The sequence below is a fragment of the Oncorhynchus keta genome, chromosome 29, assembly GCF_023373465.1.
Source record: "Oncorhynchus keta strain PuntledgeMale-10-30-2019 chromosome 29, Oket_V2, whole genome shotgun sequence".
NCBI lineage: Eukaryota > Metazoa > Chordata > Actinopteri > Salmoniformes > Salmonidae > Oncorhynchus > Oncorhynchus keta.
In genome coordinates this window covers 3,542,410-3,566,736 of record NC_068449.1, presented here as the reverse complement: position 1 = coordinate 3,566,736, position 24,327 = coordinate 3,542,410, and the positions used below count along the sequence as shown (strand labels likewise).

At 45.9% G+C, this 24,327-nt stretch overlaps 1 protein-coding gene across 2 annotated transcripts in view; it reads left to right on the top strand.

The window, feature by feature from the left end:
• Window positions 1-24,327, top strand: part of xdh (xanthine dehydrogenase) — an 86,657-nt gene that overhangs the window by 22,340 nt on the left and 39,990 nt on the right. For both annotated transcript variants that reach the window (XM_052485657.1, XM_052485656.1), the window contains 8 exons: window positions 1,340-1,432; window positions 11,828-11,972; window positions 12,375-12,467; window positions 14,102-14,253; window positions 14,994-15,087; window positions 15,575-15,684; window positions 15,863-16,210; window positions 22,481-22,570. In XM_052485657.1, the coding sequence (XP_052341617.1) occupies window positions 1,340-1,432; window positions 11,828-11,972; window positions 12,375-12,467; window positions 14,102-14,253; window positions 14,994-15,087; window positions 15,575-15,684; window positions 15,863-16,210; window positions 22,481-22,570 (1,125 nt within the window). The remainder of the gene's footprint in view (window positions 1-1,339; window positions 1,433-11,827; window positions 11,973-12,374; window positions 12,468-14,101; window positions 14,254-14,993; window positions 15,088-15,574; window positions 15,685-15,862; window positions 16,211-22,480; window positions 22,571-24,327) is intronic.

The following is a 24,327-nucleotide window of genomic DNA, read 5'->3' as shown; positions in this document are numbered from 1 at the left end:
CTTGACCGGAGGTGTTGGTCTGTTGGCTTGACCGGAGGTGTTGGTCTGTTGGCTTGACCGGAGGTGTTGGTCTGTTGGCTTGACTGGAGGTGTTGGTCTGTTGGCTTGACCGGAGGTGTTGGTCTGTTGGCTTGACCGGAGGTGTTGGTCTGTTGGCTTGACCGGAGGTGTTGGTCTGTTGGCTTGACCGGAGCTGTTGGTCTGTTGGCTTGACCGGAGGTGTTGGTCTGTTGGCTTGACCGGAGCTGTTGGTCTGTTGGCTTGACCGGAGCTGTTGATCTGTTGGCTTGACCGGAGCTGTTGGTCTATTGGCTTGACCGGAGCTGTTGGTCTATTGGCTTGACCGGAGGTGTTGGTCTATTGGCTTGACCGGAGGTGTTGGTCTGTTGGCTTGACCGGAGGTGTTTGTGTTAAAGTTGAGAAACTCAGATATTTTTTTAAGTGACAAAGAACTGTGTTCTAACACATTAAGAACAGTGTTATGAAAGAACGCAGAAGAAATTGATTATCCGTGCCTGTATCACAAGCGCAATGCATGATGGGTAGACGGTCACATGTGTGACCTGGACCTCGTGAGTCAATCACACACTTGTTTTACAACCAGAAATTATCTACATGAAAGTTATGATGTCTGTTGGATGATTGGAGGAGTGTTTCACAGTTATCGGCCAATCACACCCGTGCCCTCACACAGGTGATATGCAGTCACGATTTCAGCGCTATATTATAAATAAAATACTAATTTTAACTTCAAATAAAATGATTGAATTATAAATAAAAGAGCTAAATATTTCAACATAAATTAACCAAAACATTTGAAAAAATACAACTATTAAATGGTTAATAATGTAGATATAACTAGTTAATAATGTAGATATAACTAGTTAATAATGTAGATATAACTAGTTAATAATGTAGATATAACTAGTTAATAATGTAGATATAACTGGTTAATAATGTAGATATAACTAGTTAAACATGTAGATATAACTAGATAATAATGTAGATATAACTGGTTAATAATGTAGATATAACTAGTTAATAATGTAGCTATAAATGGTTAATAAATTAGATATAACTAGTTAATAATATGCATATAACTTGTTAATAATGTAGATATAAATAGTTAATAATGTAGATATAACTAGTTAATAATGTAGATATAACTGGTTAATAATGTAGATATAACTGGTTAATAATGTAGATATAACTAGTTAAACATGTAGATATAACTAGTTAATAATGTAGCTATAAATGGTTAATAATGTAGATATAACTAGTTAATAATGTAGATATAACTGGTTAATGATGTTTCAATGGCGTGTCTCATTGATCTCAGAGAACCTCAGTGTTGCCTGCTCCTCTCTACAACCCAGCTGACTTCCTCCCTCTGGACCCCACTCAGGAGATCATCTTCCCACCAGAGCTGATGGTAGATACACTAACACAAACACATACCCTTACCCCTCTCCCTCTGTTCAAACACATACCCTTACCCCTCTCTCTCTGTTCAAACACATACCCTTACCCCTCTCTCTCTGTTCAAACACATACCCTTACCCCTCTCTCTCTGTTCAAACACATACCCTTACCCCTCTCTCTCTGTTTATCTCTTTCACTAGCTCTCTGTTCAAACACATACCCTTACCCCTCTCTCTCTGTTTATCTCTTTCACTAGCTCTCTGTTCAAACACATACCCTTACCCCTCTCTCTCTGTTTATCTCTTTCACTAGCTCTCTGTTCAAACACATACCCTTACCCCTCTCTCTCTGTTCAAACACATACCCTTACCCCTCTCTCTCTGTTTATCTCTTTCACTAGCTCTCTGTTCAAACACATACCCTTACCCCTCTCTCTCTGTTTATCTCTTTCACTAGCTCTCTGTTCAAACACATACCCTTACCCCTCTCTCTCTGTTTATCTCTTTCACTAGCTCTCTGTTCAAACACATACCCTTACCCCTCTCTCTCTGTTCAAACACATACTCTTACCCCTCTCTCTCTGTTCAAACACATACCCTTACCCCTCTCTCTCTGTTCAAACACATACCCTTACCCCTCTCTCTCTGTTCAAACACATACCCTTACCCCTCTCTCTCTGTTCAAACACATACCCTTACCCCTCTCTCTCTGTTCAAACACATACCCTTACCCCTCTCTCTCTGTTCAAACACATACCCTTACCCCTCTCTCTCTGTTTATCTCTTTCACTAGCTCTCTGTTCATCACTCTCTCTCCCTTTGTTCATCTCTCTCTCTCTCTCTCTCTCTCTCTCTCTCTCTCTCTCTTTCTCTCTCTCTCTCTCTCTCTCTCTCTCTCTCTCTCTCTCTCTCTCTCTCTCTCTCTCTCTCTCTCTCTCTCTCTCTCTCTCTCTTTCTCTCTCTCACTCTCTCTCTCTTTCTCTGTTCTCTCACTCTCTCTCTCTGTTCATCTCTCTCTCCCTCTGTCTCTCTCTCTCTCTCTCTCTCTCTCTCTCTCTCCTTCTCTCTCTCTCTCTCTCTCTCTCTCTCTCTCTCTCTCTCTCTCTCTCTCTCTCTCTCTCTCTCTTTCTCTCTCTCTCTCTCTCTCTCTCTCTCTCTCTCTCTCTCTCTTTCTCTCTCTCTCTCTCTCTCTCTCTCTCTCTCTCTCTCTCTCTCTCTCTCTCTCTCTCTCTCTCTCTCTCTCTCTCTCTCTCTCTCTCTCTCTCTCTCTCTCTCTCTCTCTCTCTCTCTCTCTCTCTCTCTCTCTTTCTCTCTCAATTCAATTCAATTCAAGGGCTTTATTGGCATGGGAAACATATGTTTACATTGTCAAAGCAAGTGAAATGGATAAACAAGGTCAACTTTAAATAATATAGACATTTCAAATGTAATACTACACATAACTGGTTAATATTACACACATATTATTAGTGTTGTAACAATGTGCAAGTAGTTGAAGTATGAATGGGAAAATAAACATTTCAATATAGGTTGTATTTCTACAGTGTTTGTGCTCCACTGGTTTCCCTTAATTCATGGCAACGGGCCACACATCTTGCTGCTGTGACGGCACACTACACTATTTCTCATAACAGATATAGTAGTTTATCAATGTTTGATTTGTTTTTGTGGGTCTGTGTAATCTGAGGGAAATATGTGTATCTAATGTGGTCATACATTTGGCAGGAGGTTAGGAATTGAAGCTCTGTTTCCGTCTCATTTTGTGGGCAGTCTCTCGAGAGCCACGTCTGCCTACGGCGGCCTTTCTCAATCTCAAGGCTTTGCTCACTGAGTCTGTACATAGTCAAGGCTTTTCTTAATTTGGGGTCAGTCAAAGTGGTCAGGTATTCTGCCACTGTGTACCCTCTGTTTTAGGGCCAAATAGCATTCTAGTTGGTTGATTATTTCCAGTGTGTCAAATAGTTATTTTTGGTTTCTCATAATTCTCATAATTTTGTTGAGTCTAAATGTGTTTCTCTCTTTTGCGGTTCTGTGGGGTCTGTTTGTGTTTGTGAACAGAGCCCCAAAACCAGCTGGCTGAGGGGACTTTTCTCTACGTTCATCTCTCTGTAGGGGGAGGGCTTTGTGGTGGAATGTGTGGGCATCGCTTCCTTTTAGGTGGATGTAGAATTTAACATCTCTTTTCTTTATGTTGATAACTAATGAGTATCGTCCTAATTCTGCTCTGCCTGCATTGTTTGGGGTTTTGCATTGTACGCAAAGTATATTCTTTGCTGAATTCTGCATGCTGAGTCGGAATAGTTTTTTCCCCCCATTTTGTGAATTCTTGTTTGGTGAGCGGACCCCAGACCTCACAACCATAAAAGGCAATGGGTTTGATAATGGATTTAAGTATTTTTAGCCAGATCCTAATTGGGATGTTGAGTTTCATGTTCCTTTTGATGGCATCGAAGGCCCTTCTTGCTTTGTCTCCTAGATTATTCATAGCCTTGAGGAAGTTACCTGTGGTGTTGATATTTAGGTTGAGGTGTAATAATTTTTGGGGCAACAGTGTCTACAGAGAATTTGTAGTCTTGTCTACTTTACCTTTTTTGGAACACAATTATTTTTGTCTTACTGAGATTCACAGTCAGGGCCCAGGTCTGACAGAATCTGTCCAGAAGATCTAGGAGCCTTAGACCCTTCTGGTTTGGGGACAGAAGCATCAGATCAAGTTCAAACCCCCGAGCTGACAAGGTACAAATCTGTCGCAGCTGCAGTGGGAGAGGCTGCACCACTTGGAGAATTGGACATGGGAGGAAGAACTGGACGGAAAAGGACTCAGCCTGGTGAATATCGCCGCCCCAAGGAGGAACTAGAGGCGACTAAAGCGGAGAGGGCGCTGGTATGAGGAGGCAGCACGGCGACGCGGATGGAAGCCCGAAAAGCAGCCCCAAAAAATTATTGGGGGGGGGGCTTACAGGGAGTATGGCTACACCAGGTAGGAGACCTGCGCAAACTCCCTGTGCTTACCTGGGGGCTAGAGAGACCGGGCAGGCACTGTGTTATGCTATGGAGCGCACGGTGTTTCCAGTGCGGGTGCATAGCCCGGTGCGGTTCATACCAGCCCTTCCTATTGGCCGGGCTAGAGTGGGCATCGAGCCAGGTAAGGTTGGGCAGGCTCGGTGCTCAAGAGCTCCAGTGCGCCTGCACGGTCCGGTCTATCCAGAGCCAACTCTCCTTGTTTATCGTGAGGAGCCAAGGAGGAGACCAGAACCAGAGCCGGTGTTAGAGGTGAGCGAAGCAGAGACTGTGAAGGAGTTAATGGGGAAAGTGGAGGAGAGAGTAATGAGGGAGTTGCTAGTATGGAGCTATAGGTACGATATTCGTCCGACGGAGCGTGTCGGGATTTAATGGCACCTGGGTCAGCGCTCCATACTCGTCCTGAGGTGCCTCCTGTGTACCTACCTAGCCTTGCACGTCCTGTGCCAGTCCTGCTCTCAGGCTCTCCAGTACACCTTCACGGTCCAGTCTATCCTGTGCCACCTTCACACACCAGTCCTCCGGTAGCAGCTCCCCGCACCAGGCTTCCTGTGCGTGTCCTCGATCCTGTAGCACCAGTTCCAGCACCACACACCAGACCGTCAGTGCGCCTCGCCTGTTCAGCACAGCCAGAGCCTTCCTTCCCTCCTGCGCTACCGGAGTCTCCTGTCTGTTCAGCGCTATCAGAGCCTTCCTTCCCTCCTGCTCTGCTGGAGTCTCCTGTCTATTCAGCGCTATCAGAGCCTTCCTTCCCTCCTGCGCTGTCGGAGTCTCCCGCCTGTTCAGCGCTATCAGAGCCTTCCTCCTATACAGCGCTGCTGGAGTCTCCTGTCTGTTCAGCGCTATCAGAGCCTTCCTTCCCTCCTGCGCTGTCGGAGTCTCCCGCCTGTTCGGAGCAGCCTGAGCTGTCAGTCTGCATGAAGCAGCCAGAGCTGTCAGTCTGCATGAAGCTGCCAGAGATGTCAGTCTGCAAAGAGCTGCCAGTCTGCAAGGAGCTGTCAGTCTGCAAGGAGCTGTCAGTCTGCAAGGAGCTGTCAGTCTGCAGGGTGCTGTCAGCCTGCATGGAGCAGTCAGAGCTGTCAGTCTGCATGAAGCAGCCAGAGCTGTCAGTCTGCATGAAGCAGCCAGAGCTGTCAGTCTGCAAAGAGCTGCCAGTCTGCAAGGAGCTGTCAGTCTGCAAGGAGCTGTCAGCCTGCATAGAGCAGCTAGATCCGCCAGTCAACCAGATTCTTATAGATCTGCCAGTCAACCAGATTCTTCCAGATCTGCCAGTCAACCAGAATCATCCAGATCCGCCAGCCAGCCAGGATCTACCGGAGCCTACTACCTGCCTGAGCTTCATCTAAGTACTGGGTTTCCTCTCAGTACTGGGCTTCCTCTCAGTACTGGGCTTTCTCTCAGTACTTGGCTTCCCCTCAGTTCCGGGCTCCCCCTCAGTCCCGAGCTGCCCCTCAGTCCCGAGCTGCCCCTCAGTCCCGAGCTGCCCCTCAGTCCCAAGCTGCCCCTCAGTCCCGAGCTGCCCCTCAGTCCAGAGTTGCCTCAATTCCGAGCTGCCCCTCAGTCCCGAGCTGCCCCTCAGTCACGAGCTGCTCCTCAGTTCAGTGGGGTTCTGGGTGAGGACTATTAGGCCATGGTCGGCGGCGAGGGTGGATTATCCCAGGACGCGAGGGGGAGGAACTAGGACATTAATGGAGTGGGGTCCACGTCCCGAGCCGGAACCGCCACCATGGACAAACGCCCACCCGGACCCTCCCTATGGTTTTGAGGTGCGTCCGGGAGTCCGCACCTTAGGGGGGTTCTGTCACGCCTTGGTCTTAGTATTTTGTGTTTTCTTTATTATTTGGTCAGGCCAGGGTGTGACATGGGGTTATTGTATTGTCGTATTGGGGTTTTTGTAGGCATTGGGATTGTGGTTGATTAGGGGTGTGTCTGGTATAGGCTTGGCTGCCTGAGGCGGTTCTCAATCAGAGTCAGGTGATTCTTGTTGTCTCTGATGGGGAACCGTATTTTGGTAGCCTGGGTTTCACTTTGTGTTTCGTGGGTGATTGTTCCTGTCTCCGTGTTAGTGTTCACCAGACAGGCTGTATTAGGTTTCTCGTTCTGTTTGTTGTTTTTGTATATGTTAAGTTATTTTCGTGTATCGCGATCCTACATTAAAGATCATGAGTAACAACCACGCTGCATTTCGGTCCGACTCTCTTTCTACAAACGAAGAACGCCATTACATATTGTTAATTAAATCTTCTTCGGGATTGGTGTCCCTTCCACGGGACGGTTGAGCTAATATAGGCTAATATGATTAGCATGAGGTTGTAAGTGAGAAGAACATTTCCCAGGACATAGACATATCTGATATGGGCAGAAAGCTTAAATTCTTGTTAATCTAACTGCATTGTCCAATTTACAGTAGCTATTACAGTGAAATAATGCAATGCTATTGTCTGAGGAGAGTGCACAATTTTGAACATGAAAAGTTAGTAATAAACAAATTTGGGCAGCCTTCGTACTACATTTTGGACAGAAATGCAATGGTTCATTGGACCAGTCTTAAACGTTGCACATACACTGCTGCCATCTATTGGCCAAAATCTAGATTTCACCTGGGCTGGAATAGTACACCCTAAATCAAAGTTGGTCCAAAAAAAACTATTGTCTTTTTCTTTGTAATATCTTTTACCAGATCTATTGTCTTATATTCTCTTACATTCCTTTCACATTTCCACAAACCTCAAATTGTTTCCTTTCAAATGGTACCAATAATATGCATATCCTTGCCTCAGGGCCTGAGCTACAGCAAGTTACATTTGGCTTTGTCTTTTTAGGCCAATATTGAAAAAAGGGGAGGAGTTGTTGTTTAAATATTTAAATGACTATGTACATAAGGAACAGGAGTCGTCATGCTAGGCAACGTTCTGTGCCATGGTGCGGGTGATAACTGCGGGTCCAGCAGCGGGGGATGTGTGTGCCCAGGTCAACAGCCGATCTCTCACCCCTGTAGGGACGTAGATGCTCTCTGGAGGTAGTGGGTTCCCTCTCCAGAGCCTTGGGGATGTCCACATCTACGTCACAAAACAAGAGGCCAACAATTCAGTAAGACTGATTGATGGGCTGGAGGACACTCACAGGACCCTTCACCAACATGGAACCACGGGGTGCGGGAAAGCAGATCCTCCAACATCCTGGTTCCCAGGCAGTGATTCTCATCTTTGACCAGGAGATGGTGAGGTTATGGAGTTGGAGCCATGCCAGGCCGAGGATGACTTTGTGTACGGGTGCAGGGATGATGAGGATGGGAAGGCTTTCCTGGTGCTTGGGTCCAACGGTGAGGGTGAGTGGTGCTGTGACGTGCGTAATTGTGCCGGACCCAAATGGTCGTATATCCAGGGCTTGGACTGGAAAAGGAGAGGAGAGTGGGTATGAAGTTAAAGTTCAGTGAGGAAGTGTGGGCCTGGTCAATAAAGTTCCCCCACGGCACCGGAGTCCACTAGAGCTGTAGGAGAGACGACACTTGAGTGCCAGCCACACAGTGACATGGGAACCAGAAAGGGTTTTGGCAGAAAACAATGAAAATGGAAAACTATAATATGGCCTACCGTGGGAGAGGGAAGATACTTGGCCGCCCCACTGCTCTAGTGGACCCATTGTTCAGACTCACTGGACATCAGGGAAGTTCCCCTCCTGGCTGCAATAGGGACAGAGTGACAGCTATCTCAGATGACGCTGGTCTACCGCGAAGAGGTGCGTGGCCCCTACCTCCATGGGTTTAGGCTCTGCCTCAGGACAGTGGTGAGGTGGACCAGGGCTCCCGAAGAAGATTATCTAAACGGATGGCCATCGAGATGAGAGCGTCTAAGGACATGTTGTTATCCCAACATGCCAACTCCGTCTGGACATCCTCGCGTAGTCCAATGCAGAATAGACCCGTGAGAGCCGGCTCATTCCATCCACTGGAGGCTACCACAGTCCGAAAGGTGAGGGCATACTCCTCAGAGGTCTGGGAACTCTTCTGGAGTTGGAATAGTTGCTTGCCTCCCTCTCTGCCCTCTGGAGGATGGTCGAAGACCACCCTGAACAGAGCCATGAACCTCTCAGAGAAACCCAGCTCCCCGCTCCTATGTCCCAGACGGCCGTAGCCCACTCCAAAGCCCATCCGGTAAACAGGGAAATTACCTTGGCAACGTTGGACCTCTCCGTGGTGCGGTGCTCTCGTCTGAGAGCCGAAAGGGAGCACTGGTGTAGGAAGCCATGGTATTTCAATGGATTTCCGTCATGCTTCTCTTGAAGGGACAGTTGGGATCACTAATCTGGGCGGTTGGCTGGGTAGGCCGGGGGACTGGCTCACTGTGACGACCTGTGGTAGGAGGCCCTCCATCAGAGGTATTGAGAACCCCGCTGTTGGTGTCGAGGTCGGTGGAGAATGCTAGGACTTCGTTTCATGGTCGTACCCAGTAGAGCCAGCTAATCGTGGTGTTGATGGAGTAGATCCTCAATCGTCTGGAAGATGGTGTAATCCTCTGCTGCATCCATAATTTCTGAGGCAGTATTATGTAACATATACACAGGGAGTCAGGAAACAGGAGCAGAAGGTGAGTTTAACCTCTCTGGGATATGCTAGTGTCCCACCTGGCCAAAAGCCGGGGAACATGCAGAGTGCCAAATTCAAATAAATTACTATGAAAATCACACATGCAAGATAGCACATTAAAGCTACACTTGTTGTGAATCCAGCCAACATGTCAGATTTCAAAAAGGCTTTTCGGCGAAAGCAAATGATGCTATTATCTGAGCATAGCACCATAGTAAACAAAAGATGATCTGCACCTCTGTAAACAAAAGAGAAAGCGTATTTCAACCCTGCAGGCGCGACACAAAACGCAGAAATAAAAATATAATTAATGCCTTACCTTTGACGAGCTTCTTTTGTTGGCACTCCAATATGTCCCATAAACATCACAAATGGTCCTTCGATTAATTCCGTCGATCCAGAAAAACACTGCATTTGATCCAGATATTCCACGTTTGATCCAGAAAAACACCGGTTCCAACTTGAGCAACGTGACTACAAAATATCTCAAAGGTTACCTGTAAACTTAGCCAAAACATTTCAAACTACTTTTGTAATACAACTTTAGGTATTTTTTGAAGTAAATAATCGATAAAATTGAAGACGGGATGATCTGTGTTCAATACAGGAGGAAAACAAACTGTAGCTTTCTGGCCACGCGCCTCTATCTAACAGTACACCTCAAATGATCCTCGTTCAAGATGGCCGTACTTCTTCATTACACAAAGGAAAAACCTCAACCAATTTCTAAAGACTGTTGACATCCAGTGGAAGCGATGAAAACTAACTGAAAAACAAATTGAAAAAAAAATCGGAATGTTTTGTCCTCGGGGTTTCGCCTGGTAAATAAGTTATGTTATACTCACAGACATGATTCAAACAGTTGTAGAAAATTCTGAGTGTTTTCTATCCAAATCTACTAATAATATGCATATCTTATCTTCTGGTGATGAGTAACAGGCATTTGAATTTGGGCATGCATTTAATCCGGACGTGAAAATACTGCCCCCTGTCACCAAGAAGTTAATAATAATAAACATGAAGACATTACAAAACACGAGAAGCGTACAGAACGCAACCAAAACCAAAACGTCCTGATGACTGAGGATACTAAGGGTATGAAGGGAGAGTAATCAGGGTGGTGATGAAGTCCATGTGTGCTTAACGCTTAACGATAAGGAGCTTTTTGTGGGAATGGTGGTTGCCAGGTGTGCTCAATGGTGGTTGCCAGGACCGGGGGTTAGTAGACCGGCAATGGAGGGAGGGAGCAGGAGCAGTCGTGACATCATATTACAAAGAAACATTTTATGATTGCTGATTGGTTCATTTGTACATTTATGATTATTGGGTTTTGTTTTCAGTTTTAACAAACCTTTTTAATTTGTGTACTTATGTATATCATTTAATAATTTATTGAATTATTGTATATCATTTTTATACAGTATAAGCCCTTGGGCTTCCAACCTGCACACCGTTTATTTTATTTTAAATAGTTGTTTATCACTTATTTATTATTATTATTATTATTATTTCTTTGGTGCAAATAAATTAAACAAAATTGGGAGTAGTGATCTGTGGGAAATTGGCTTTCCTCTTGGGGTTGCTCATCTGTGGGGTTGTTTAACGAAGAGGTCTGGGTGGGGGAGTCTTCATCAAGAGAGAGCTTCTCCCGCTGCGCTCCTTCTTTGATTCTGTAGAAGTACAGCTGAAACTGTTTGGAGTTGCTCTGTACCAATACTGTTCCGGACTTGTACAGGTTGACATTGGCTGACTCAGAGTCCTCGTTGTTTAGTATCCCGAGTTTCCCTTACATGACTATAGCACTGTGCCATGTCAAGGGGTGGTCTGTGTGCAAGATTAAGTTGCTTATAGTACATTCCCATTTTTGCAGCAGTCAGCAAAAAGTGTCTCTGGATTGTCCATGAGGAGCATCTTTGTGTACTCTTTCCGTGCCTTGACATTTTTTTTTTTTACATCCAAGGGGTACTGTGTTGTCATGACCTCTGCACAGAGGGACGCCATGGAGCACGTGGCCTGAAAGGCCTGTGCATTTGGCGGTGAATCTCCTGTCATTGTTGGGCTCAAGTGCTCTGACACATCTCGCCGTACACCTCAGTGTAATTGAAGTTGCAACCGGATCTGTTCTGTCCTTAATTTAGCATTCAGTACTTGCACATTTAAATAGATTATTGTAATTTCTTATTCATTGGGGCTTTTTAAAAGTAGCTTCAGACTAAACATTACTCACTCAGTTCCAGGTTTATTTTCAGGTTTCTGATGTGCCTATTTTGCTGGTCGTTGGTTTGCCAGGTCAATTACTTAATAATCCTTCGGAATACAAATCTTTTGGTAGTGGGAATCCTTCCATGTAATTTTGTCCAAAATCAGGTTGTAGGTTTGGAGATTTGATTTGTGAAGGTTATGTTGCGGAGAGTATATGTCCTTGAAAAAAAATCCAAGTTTATCCATCTCTAAATCTATCTTTTTGTAAAAACATGTAAAAAAAAATGCAGGAGCTCCCTCTCCCTCTCATGCTCTCTCTCTCTCTCTTTCTCTCTCTCTCTCTCTCTCTCTCTCTCTCTCTCTCTCTCTCTCTCTCTCTCTCTCTCTCTCTCTCTCTCTCTCCCTCCTCTCTCTCCCTCCCTCTCCCTCTCATGCTCTCTCTCTCTCTCTCTCTCTCTCTCTCTCTCTCTCTCTCTCTCTCTCTCTCTCTCTCTCTCTCTCTCTCTCTCTCCATCCCTCTCCCTCTCTCTCTCTCTCTCTCTCTCTCTCTCTCTCTCCCTCCCTCTCCCTCTCTCTCTCTTTCTTTCTCTTTCTCCAGTCCCTGTGTAAAGGCCAGTCTTCTCAACAGCTGAGGTTCAGAGGAGAGAGGGTTCTGTGGCTTCAGCCAGCTTCTCTGGATCAACTTCTAGAGCTTAAGACTCAGTACCCCAACGCCAAGATGGTGGTTGGTAACACGGAAGTCGGTGAGATTTTTTCTATTAATTGGTATTTAGACTAATCAGACCAAAATTTGGGAGGATAAATAAAACATAGACATGACGATACCTCACTTGCTTTGGCAATGTTAACACGTTTCCCATGCCAATAAAGCCCTTGAATTGAATTGAGAGAGAGAGAGAGAGAGAGAGAGAGAGAGAGAGAGAGAGAGAGAGAGAGAGAGAGAGAGAGAGAGAGAGAGAGAGAGAGAGAGAGAGAGAGAGAGAGAGAGAGAGAGAGAAAGAGAGAGAGTCGAGCAGATGGATTTATTTTTTTATGTTTACAAAAAGCAGAATTGGGCTGCCAGTGCAGTCTTACTGTTCTGAAAGTTTGTGGTTAAGTGATAATGTTTGATTGATCTGTTGTCCCTGTTGCCGTTTGTGTCCCAGGTATTGAGATTAAGTTTAAGAACCTGTTGTATCCTGTTATTCTGGCCCCGGGATACATCCCTGAACTCAACACCATACAGCACACTGACGAGGGTAAGAGGGGACAAGGGTTTGGCTGTGAATGGCAGGGACTGGCCACTTCAACATGTATGTTATTTGTGTTCATGGCTAATGTGTGTACAGTATGTATTCCCAAGGATTATTAAGTAATTGCCCTGGCAAACCAACGACCCGTGTGTGTGTGTGTGTGTGTGTGTGTGTGTGTGTGTGTGTGTGTGTGTGTGTGTGTGTGTGTGTGTGTGTGTGTGTGTGTGTGTGTGTGTGTGTGTGTGTGTGTGTGTGTGTCAGTGTCAGTGATGTGGCGGTTATTTACTTTCTATTGAGCCTCTCATTCACACACACACACACACACACACACACACACACACACACACACACACACACACACACACACACACACACACACACACACACACACACACACACACACACAGAGAACACGGAACAGCGCGTCAGTTTCTATGAAAATTACACCATAGGTCATGAGCAAAAACAAAAAACAAACAAACACCTGGCGCCTATCCTCCTGCCCATCCTCCTGTCCATCCTCCTGCCTATCCTACTGCCTGTCCTGCTGCCTGCCCTCCTGCCCATCCTCCTGCCCACCTCCTGTCCATCCTCCTGCCCATCCTCCTGTCCATCCTCCTGCCTATCCTCCTGTCTGTCCTCCTGCCCTCCTCCTGCCTATCCTCCTGTCCACCTCCTGCCCATCCTCCTGTCGGTCCTCCTGCCTATCCTCCTGTCTGTCCTCCTGCCTGTCCTCCTGCCTGTCCTGCTGCCTGTCCTCCTGTCTGTCTTCCTGCTTATCCTCCTGCCTGTCCTCCTGCCTGTCCTCCTGCCTATCCTCCTGCATATTCTCCTACCTGTCCTCTTGCCTATCCTCCTGCCTATCCTCCTGCCTGTCCTCCTGCCTATCCTCCTGTCCATCCTCCTCCCCACCTCCTGCCCACCTCCAGCCTATCCTCCTGCCTGTCCTCCTGCCCGTCCTCCTGCCTGTCCTCCTGCCTGTCCTCCTGCCTATCCTCCTGCCTGTCCTCCTGTCCATCCTCCTGCCCACCTCCTGCCTGTCCTCCTGTCCATCCTCCTGCCTGTCCTACTGCCTATCCTCCTGCCTGTCCTCCTGTCCATCCTCCTGCCCACCTCCTGCCTGTCCTCCTGTCCGTCCTCCTGCCTGTCCTAGTGCCTTTCCTCCTGCCTGTCCTCCTGCCTGTCCTCCTGCCTATCCTCCTGCCTATCCTCCTGCCTGTGCTCTTGCCTATCCTCCTGCCTATCCTCCTGCCTGTCCTCCTGCCTATCCTCCTGCCCACCTCCTGCCTATCCTCCTGCCTGTTCTCCTGCCTATCCTCCTGCTTGTCCTCCTGTCCATCCTCCTGCCCACCTCCTGCCTGTCCTCCTGTCCGTCCTCCTGCCTGTCCTAGTGCCTTTCCTCCTGCCTATCCTCTTGCCTATCCTGCTGCCTGTCCTGCTGCCTGTCCTCCTGCCTGTCCTGCTGCCTGTCCTCCTGCCTATCCTCCTGCCTAACCTCCTGCCTGTCCTCCTGCCTGTCCTGTTGCCTGTCCTTCTGCCTGTCCCATTGCTTGTATCATGCCAATACGCATGCCCATTTAATATTTGAATGAAAATGTGTGTGTGTGTGTTTGTGTTACTGACATGCGTGTGTGTTGTAGGTATAGTATTTGGAGCGTCCTGTTCCCTGACCCTGTTGGGTGATGTGCTGAAGGCTGCGGTGGGTAAACTGCCCCCCTACCAGACTGAAGTCTTCAATGCTGTGCTGGAGCAACTTCGCTGGTTCGCTGGACTACAGATACGCAACGTGGCAGTACGTATTACACACACACACACACACACACACACACACACACACACACACACACACACACACACACACACACACACACACACACACACACACACACACACACACACACACACACACACACACACACACACACACACACACACACACACACACACACACACACACACACACACACACACACCACACACACACACACACACACACACACACACACACACACACACACACACACACACACACACACACACACACACACACACACACACACACACACACACACACACACACACACACACACACACACACACACACACACACACTGTCACGTTCTGACCATAGTTCTGTTGTCTCTGATTGGTAGGTAGCTTGTTTTACGTTGGGGTTTGTGGGTGATTGTTTCCTGTCTTTGTGTTCTCTGCACCAGAATAGGAATGTTGCAACGATTATTGTTTTGTTAATGTTGAGTTTCTGTTATTAAAGAACCATGAACGCTGCACATTGGTCCTCCGATCCTTCTCGCTTCTCCTCTTCAGACGAAGAGGAGGAGGAGGAAAACCCTTACACACACATTCAACAGATATGCAATACAAGCATGTATGACCTGTATGGTCACTAAATCGCGTGTGTGTGTGTGTGTGTGTGTGTGTGTGTGTGTGTGTGTGTGTGTGTGTGTGTGTGTGTGTGTGTGTGTGTACCTGTGTGTGTGTGTGTGTACCTGTGTGTGTGTGTGTCTCCTTCAGGCCATTGGAGGTAACATCATGACTGCCAGCCCCATCTCCGACCTCAACCCTGTCTTTATGGCTTCTGGCTGCAAACTCACGCTCATGTCCAAAGGTAAATCACTTCTCCTTTCTTTACAGCCTGGATTAAGTATATTGTATATTTTGCATCTCAGCCTGCTTGTTTTATGTCCATTTTTATGGTGTGAGTGAAAGTATCGTTTGAACAGGTAGCTTGTTGCTCTTTGACACTTCTTCTCACAGTAAAACTGGGGACAGACAGGTGACCATTCACATAAAACACAAGCCTCCTTAGTCCCTTACATATTTATTTAAATATTGTATCCCCCCCCCCTCTCTCTCTCTATCCTCATCTGTCTGTCTCTCTACCTCTCTCGCTCTGTCTGTCTGTCTCTCACTCTCTCTGTCTGTCTGTCGCTCTCTCTCTGTGTCTCTCTCTGTGTCTGTCTGCCTGTCTGTCTGTCTGTCTGTCTGTCTGTCTGTCTGTCTGTCTGTCTGTCTGTCTGTCTGTCTGTCTGTCTGTCTGTCTGTCTGTCTGTCTGTCTGTCTGTCTGTCTGTCTGTCTGTCTGTCTCTCTCTAGGTGGTGAGCGTGTGGTTGTGATGGATGAGAAGTTCTTCCCAGGTTACAGAAAGACCATCCTGACACCTGAGGAGGTTCTTCTATGTGTCCTGATCCCGTACACCAAGAAGGTCAGACACACACACACACACACACACACACACACACACACACACACACACACACACACACACACACACACACACACACACACACACACACACACACACAGAGTAGAATAGCAATTATAGCATCTTGTAGAATCATATTCTGTGTCTATCTTTGTGCGCGTGTGTGTGTGTTGTTTAGGGCCAGTACTTTGCTGCCTATAAGCAGTCTCCTCGTCGTGAGGATGACATCAGCATTGTGACGTCAGGGATGAGTGTGACATTCGCAGAGGGGTCAACCATCGTCAAGCACCTGGCCCTTAGTTACGGAGGGATGGCTGCTACTACTGTCATGGCTAAGAACACAGCCAGTAGACTTCTGGGAAAACAGTGGGGGGAAGAGCTTCTGCAGGATGCTTGTTCCTCATTGGCTGAGGAGATGACCCTTCACCCCTCTGCACCGGGTGGCATGGTGACCTACCGACGGACTCTGACCCTCAGCCTGTTTTACAAGTTTTACCTGACTGTACAACAGAAACTGGTCAGTGAGGTGAGAAACACACATCATAATTGTTTTCATAATTTAATATTAGAAAGATACACTGCTTCTTAATGCAATCGCTTTGTCACATTTCTTTTTAACGTTACAGAAATCGTTCATTTTTCAATAATCTGAGATGGCGCTCAGACATAAGCAATATTTCTCCGCTATGTTGGAGTCAACAGAAACACAAAATTACAACATAAATATTCCCTTACCTTAGATGGTCTTCGATCAGAATGTAGTGGAAGTAGTCATACTTACCCAATACATCGTTTGGTTTCAAGTCGTGTGTCTTTGAATTAGCATATGCTACGAGTTCCAGCTGAAATGCTTCCAAAATTACTTCTGGCCCCGAACAGTTGTGCATCAAAACTTAAAAATTACATATTATAAGTCGACTAAACTGGTCAAACTAAGTGCAGAATCAAGCTTTAGGATGTTCTAAACGTACAAAACTATTATGTAATCTCTCGGACGAACGTGCTTCTTGGCAGGCGATCTGGAACAAAGGAACGTGTCTCCATAAAGCGCGCTCTCGTAACAGGTGTATATATATATATATATATATATATATGCCATTTAGCAGACGCTTTTATCCAAAGCGACTTACAGTCATGTGTGCATACATTCTACGTATGGGTGGTCCCGGGAATCGAACCCACTACCGTGGCGTTACAAGCGCCATGCTCTACCAACTGAGCTACAGAAGGACCACAACCTTGAATTTTCTCGCGACACTCAGTCTTTTGCCTACTAAAGGCTCAAAACACGCGGGATTTGCACAATTAAACGCTGTACTGAATGAGGACATCTAGTGGAAGACATAGAAAGTGTCTCCAGATCCATAGCTGGTTGGGATGGGTGGGAGCGATGACGTCAAAGTTGCCCCAAGTTTGAGGCTGCCAAAACTAGTTTGGGAGATTGCCTGACCTGTGAGTTCTGCTATACTTACAGACATAATTCAAACGGTTTTAGAAGCATTCGAGTGTTTTCTATCCAATAATAATTATTATATGCATATATTAGCAATTTTGGACAAATGTATTTTCAGTTTACTATGGGCACGCAATTCCTCCAAAGGGGGCAGTATTCTGCTGAGCTAATATATTAATATTAGCACATAACTATTTCACGGTTTCAAGAACTGTGTAACTTCGCTCCCTCGTTCTCTCGCAATTAAATTCAAATTGAAGTGCTTTGTTGGCATGGGAAACATGTTAACATTGCCAAAGCAAGTGAAATACATAATAAACAGAAGTGAAATAAACAATAAAAAACAGTTAACACTCCAAAAAGGTTTCAGAGGAATTGAGACATTTAGAAAACTGTCATATTATGTCTATATACAGTCTTGTAATGATGTACAAAAGGGAAAATAAATAAACATAAATATGGGTTCTGTTTGTTCTTCCCTTTTTTAATCAAAACTTTGTTCAGCCAATGAGTTTTAGTGTTTTAGCAATTGAGAAAAACTGTAAATAGATTATAAACAAAAGTGAAATATATATATATATTTTTTTATTAACAGTAAACATTACACTCACAAACGTTCCAAAAGAATAAAATACATTTCTAATGTCATATTATGTGCAAATAGTTAAAGTACTAAAGGGAAAATAAATAAGCATAAATATTTTTTCTTTAATGGTTGCAGTTTTCTTGTAGAAACAGGTCACAAATCTTGCTGCTGTGATGGTACACTTTGGTTTTTCACCCAGTAGATATGGGAGTTTATGAAAATTGGGTTTGTTTTTGAATTCTTTGTGGATCTGTGTAATCTAAGGGAAGTATGTCTCTCTAATATGGTAATACATTGGGCAGGAGGTTAGGAAGTGCAGCTCAGTTTCCACCTCATTTTGTGGGCAGTGAGCACATAGCCTGTCTTCTCTTGGGAGCCATGTCAGTAGCAAGGCTATGCTCACTGAGTCTGTACATTGTCAAAGACTGCCATAAGTTTGAGTCAGTCACAGTGATCAGGTATTCTGACACTGTGTACTCTCTGTTTAGGGCCAAACAGCATTCTAGTTTGCTCTGTTTTTTGATTAATTATTTTCTAATGTGTCAAGTAATTATATTTGTATTTCTAGTGATTCGGTTGGGTCTAATTGTGTTGCTGTCCTGGGGCTCTGTGTGGTGTGTTTGTGTTTGTGAACAGAGCCAGAACCAGCCGGCTGATATTACTCTCTGTAGGTGATGAGTTTGTTTGGGGTGTGTTTGTGTTTGTGAACAGAGCCAGAACCAGCCGGCTGATAGGACTCTCTGTAGGTGATGAGTTTGTTTGGGGTGTGTTTGTGTTTGTGAACAGAGCCAGAACCAGCCGGCTGATAAGACTCTCTGTAGGTGATGAGTTTGTTTGGGGTGTGTTTGTGTTTGTGAACAGAGCCAGAACCAGCCGGCTGATAGGACTCTCTGTAGGTGATGAGTTTGTTTGGGGTGTGTTTGTGTTTGTGAACAGAGCCAGAACCAGCCGGCTGATAGGACTCTCTGTAGGTGATGAGTTTGTTTGGGGTGTGTTTGTGTTTGTGAACAGAGCCAGAACCAGCCGGCTGATAGGACTCTCTGTATGTGATGAGTTTGTTATGAAAGGTTTTGGGAATTGCTTCCTTTATGGGGATTATTTTAACGGCTGTTTTCTGGATTTTAGATTCATGCATTACTTGCTGTTTTACTTTGTGCACAGAGAGATTTTTTTCGGCATAATTCTGAGCAAATGCAAAGTCTCAATTTGGTGTTTGTCCCATTTTGAAATATTATTGGTTGGTGACCTTTTTGGAACACCATTACTTTTTGTCTTACTGGGATTAATTGTCAGGTCCCAGGTCTGGCAGAATCTTTGCAGAAGATCTAGATGATGCTGTACGGCCCTCTTTGTTTGGGAACAGATCTAGCTGATGCTGTAGGCCCTCCTTGGTTGGGATCAGATCTAGGTGATGCTGTAGGCCCTCCTTGGTTGGGAACAGATCTAGCTGATGCTGTAGGCCCTCCTTGGTTGGGAACAGATCTAGCTGATGCTGTAGGCCCTCCTTGGTTGGGAACAGATCTAGGTGATGCTGTAGGCCCTCCTTGGTTGGTAACAGATCTAGGTGATGCTGTAGGCCCTCCTTGGTTGGGAACAGATCTAGGTGATGCTGTAGGCCCTCCTTGGTTGGGAACAGATCTAGGTGATGCTGTAGGCCCTCCTTGGTTGGGAACAGATCTAGGTGATGCTGTAGGCCCTCCTTAGTTGGTAACAGATCTAGGTGATGCTGTAGGCCCTCCTTGGTTGGGAACAGATCTAGCTGATGCTGTAGGCCCTCCTTGGTTGGGAACAGATCTAGGTGATGCTGTAGGCCCTCCTTGGTTGGGAACAGATCTAGGTGATGCTGTAGGTCCTCCTTGGTTGGGAACAGATCTAGGTGATGCTGTAGGCCCTCCTTGGTTGGGAACAGATCTAGGTGATGCTGTAGGCCCTCCTTGGTTGGGAACAGATCTAGCTGATGCTGTAGGCCCTCCTTGGTTGGGAACAGATCTAGGTGATGCTGAACAGATCCCCGCCCCTACAGTGGCAAGAAAACGTATTTGAACTCATTCTGCATAAATTGGTGTGCTTAAACTAATAACAAATGTATGTATTTTTCTTGACTATATTGAATACATCATTTAAACATTCACATTGTAGGTTGGAAAAAAGTATGTGAACGCCGAGGCTAATGACTTCTCCATAAGCTAGTCAGGAGTCAGGAGCTAACCTGGAGTACAATCATTGAGACAAGATTGGAGATGTTGGTTAGAGCTGCCTTGCCCTATAAAAAACAATCACAAAATATGAGTTTCCTATTCACAAGAGGCATTGCCTGATGTGAAACGTGTCTCGAACAAAAGAGATCTCAGAAGACCCAAGATGAAGAATTAATGACAAGCATAACGCTGGAAAGGGTTACAAAAGTATCTCTAAAAGTCCTGATGTCCATCAATCCATCAGTCCACGGTAAAACAAATGGTCTATAAATGGAGAAAGTTCAGCACTGTTGCTACTCTCCCTAGGAGTGGCTGTCCTGCAAGATGGCTGCAAGAGCACAGCACAGAATGCTCAATGAGGTTAAGAAGAATCTTGGGAGTGTCAGCTTAAGACTTAAAGAAATCCCTGGAACATGCTAACATCTCTGTCGGCGAGTCTACGATACATAAAAGAGTAAACAATAATTATGTTTGTAGGAGGACACCACAGAAGATGCCACTGCTGTCCAAAAAAACATTGCTGCACTTCTGAAGTTCGCAAAGAGCACCTGGATGTTCCACAGCGCTACTGGCAAAATAGTCTGTGGACAGATGAAACTAAAGAATAGTTGTTTGGAAGGAACACACAACACCATGTGTGGAGAGAAAAAGGCACAGCACAGCAACATCAAAACCTCATCCCAACTGTAAAGTCTGGTGGAGGGAGCATCATGGTTTGGGACTGCTTTGCTGCCTCAGGACCTGGACAGCTTGCTATCATCGATGAAAAAATGAATTCCCAAGTTTATCAAGACATTTTACAGGAGAATGTAAGGCTATCTGTCCGCCAATTGAAGCACAACAGAAGTTGGGTGATGCAACAGGACAACAATCCAAAACCCAGAGGTAAATCAACAACAGAATGGCTTCAACAGAAGAAAATACGCCTTCTGGAGTGGCCCAGTCAGTCCTGACCTCAACCTGAGTGGCCCAGTCAGTCCTGACCTCAACCTGAGTGGCCCAGTCAGTCCTGACCTCAACCTGAGTGGCCCAGTCAGTCCTGACCTCAACCTGAGTGGCCCAGTCAGTCCTGACCTCAACCTGAGTGGCCCAGTCAGTCCTGACCTCAACCTGAGTGGCCCAGTCAGTCCTGACCTCAACCTGAGTGGCCCAGTCAGTCCTGACCTCAACCTGAGTGGCCCAGTCAGTCCTGACCTCAACCTGAGTGGCCCAGTCAGTCCTGACCTCAACCTGAGTGGTCCAGTCAGTCCTGACCTCAACCTGAGTGGCCCAGTCAGAGTCCTGACCTCAACCTGAGTGGCCCAGTCAGAGTCCTGACCTCAACCTGAGTGGCCCAGTCAGTCCTGACCTCAACCTGATTGGTTGAGGTTATTGCTGCCAAAGGAGGGTCAACCAGTTATTAAATCCAAGGGTTCACATACTTTCTCCCACCCTGCACTGTGAATGTTTACACGGTGTGTTCAATACAAGACATGAAAACGTATAATTGTTTGTGTGTTATTGGTTTAAGCAGACGCTGTGTTTGTCTATTGTTGTGACCTAGATGAAGATCAGATCATATTTGATGACCAATTTATGCAGAAATCCAGGTAACTCCAAAGGGTTCACATACTTTTTCTTGCCACTGTATAGAGGATGCAACTGACTATATCTCTCTATATAGAGGGTGTCAGAGCTGACTATCTCTCTCTCTGCAGGGTGCATATATAGAGGGTGTCAGAGCTGACTATCTCTCTCTCTCTGCAGGGTGCATATATAGAGGGTGTCAGAGCTGACTATCTCTCTCTCTGCAGGGTGCATATATAGAGGGTGTCAGAGCTGACTATCTCTCTCTCTGCAGGGTGCATATATAGAGGGTGTCAGAGCTGACTATCTCTCTCTCTGCAGGGTGCATATATAGAGGGTGTCAGAGCTGACTATCTCTCTCTCTGCAGGGTGCATATATAGAGGGTGTCAGAGCTGACTATCTCTCTCTCTCTGCAGGGTGCATATATAGAGGGTGTCAGAGCTGACTATCTCTCTCTCTCTGCAGGGTGCATATATAGAGGGTGTCAGAGCTGACTATCTCTCTCTCTGCAGGGTGCATATATAGAGGGTGTCAGAGCTGACTATCTCTCTCTCTCTGCAGGGTGCATATATAGAGGGTGTCAGAGCTGACTAACTCTCTCTCTGCAGGGTGCATATATAGAGGGTGTCAGAGCTGACTATCTCTCTCTCTCTGCAGGGTGCATATATAGAGGGTGTCAGAGCTGACTATCTCTCTCTCTGCAGGGTGCATATATAGAGGGTGTCAGAGCTAACTATCTCTCTCTCTCTGCAGGGTGCATATATAGAGGGTGTCAGAGCTGACTATCTCTCTCTCTGCAGGGTGCATATATAGAGGGTGTCAGAGCTGACTATCTCTCTCTCTGCAGGGTGCATATATAGAGGGTGTCAGAGCTGACTATCTCTCTCTCTGCAGGGTGCATATATAGAGGGTGTCAGAGCTGACTATCTCTCTCTCTCTGCAGGGTGCATATATAGAGGGTGTCAGAGCTGACTATCTCTCTCTCTCTGCAGGGTGCATATATAGAGGGTGTCAGAGCTGACTACATCAGTGCTACAGAGATCTACCACCAGACGTCTCCCTCCAGTGTCCAGATATTCCAGGTAAGACTTTAAACTGAGGGACTTTGAGGGAACGAACGGTAGGCGTTGGGTTGCACATCCTGGTAACTTTCCTCCAACCAGGATTTCTGGCAATGTAGAGAATTTGGGGAAATGCACCAGAATGGAAACCTAAACATCTGTGTCCTACAGCGCGGTCGCAAAGTATTCAGACCCATTGACTTTTTCTCCGTTTTTGTTACATTACAGCCTTATTCTAAAATGGATTAAAAAAAAAATTTCCCCCTTCATCTATCTACACACAATACCCCATAATGACATCACAACACCCCATAATGACATCACAATACCCCATAATGACACCACAATACCCCATAATGACATCACAATACCCCATAATGACATCACAATACCCCATAATGACATCACAATACCCCATAATGATATCACAATACCCCATAATGACATCACAATACCCCATAATGACATCACAATACCCCATAATGACATCACAACACCCCATAATGACATCACAATACCCCATAATGACATCACAATACCCCATAATGACATCATAACACCCCATAATGACATCACAATACCCCATAATGACATCACAATACCCCATAATGACATCATAATAGCCCATAATACTAAGTGAAAACAGGTTATTAGAAATGTTAGCAAATTTATAAAAATAAAATAAAAACAGAAATACAGAATTTTTCAGACCCTTCGCTATGAGACTCGAAATTGAGCTCAGGTGCATCCTATTTCCATTGATCATCCTTGAGATGTTTCTACAACTTGAGTGGAGTCCGCCTGTGGGAAATTCAATTGATTTGACATGATTTGGAAAAGCACACACCTGTCTATATAAGGTTCCACAGTCGACAGTGCATGTCAGAGTAAAAACCAAGCCATACTTAGAGCACCAAGACGACAGGATAGTGTCGAGGCACAGATCTGGGGAAGGGGACCAAAACATTTATGCAGTATTGAAGAAGTGTGGAACCACCAAGATTCTTCTTAGAGCTGGCCGCCTCGCCAAACTGAGCAATCGGGAGAGAAGGACCTTGGTAAGGGAGATGACCCAGAACCCGATGGTCACTCTGACAGAGTTCTAGAGTTCCTCTGTGGAGATGGGAGAACCTTCCAGAAGGACAACCATCTCTGCAGCCCTCCACCAATCAGACATTCATGTTGACCAGACGTAAACCACTCCTGAGAAACAAGATGATCTAGTCTGATGAAACAAAGATTTTGGCTTGAATGCCAAGCGTCACGTCTGGAGGAAACCTGGCACCATCCCTACGGTGAAGCACACTGGTGGTAGCATCATGCTATGGGGATGTTTCTCTGCGGCAGGGAGTGGGAGACTAGTCAGGATCGAGGGACAGATGAACGGAGCACAGTTCAGAGAGATCCTTGATGAAAACCTGCTCCAGAGCGCTCAGCACCTCAGAGTGGAGCAAAGGTTCACCTTCCAACAGGACAATGACCCTAAGCACACAGCCAAGACAACACAGGAGTGGCTTCGGGGACAAGTCTCTGAATGTCCTTGAGTGACCCAGCCAGAGCGAGGACTTGAACCTGATCGAACATCTCTGAAGAGACCAGAAAATAGCTGTACATCGACACCCCCCATACAACCTGACAGAGCTTAAGAGGATCTGCAGAGAAGAATGGGAGAAACTCCCCAAATACTGGTGTGCCAAGCTTGTAGCGTCATACCCAAGAAGACTCAAGACTATAATCGCCAAGGTACTTAGTAAAGAGTCTGACTGCTTAGATAAATG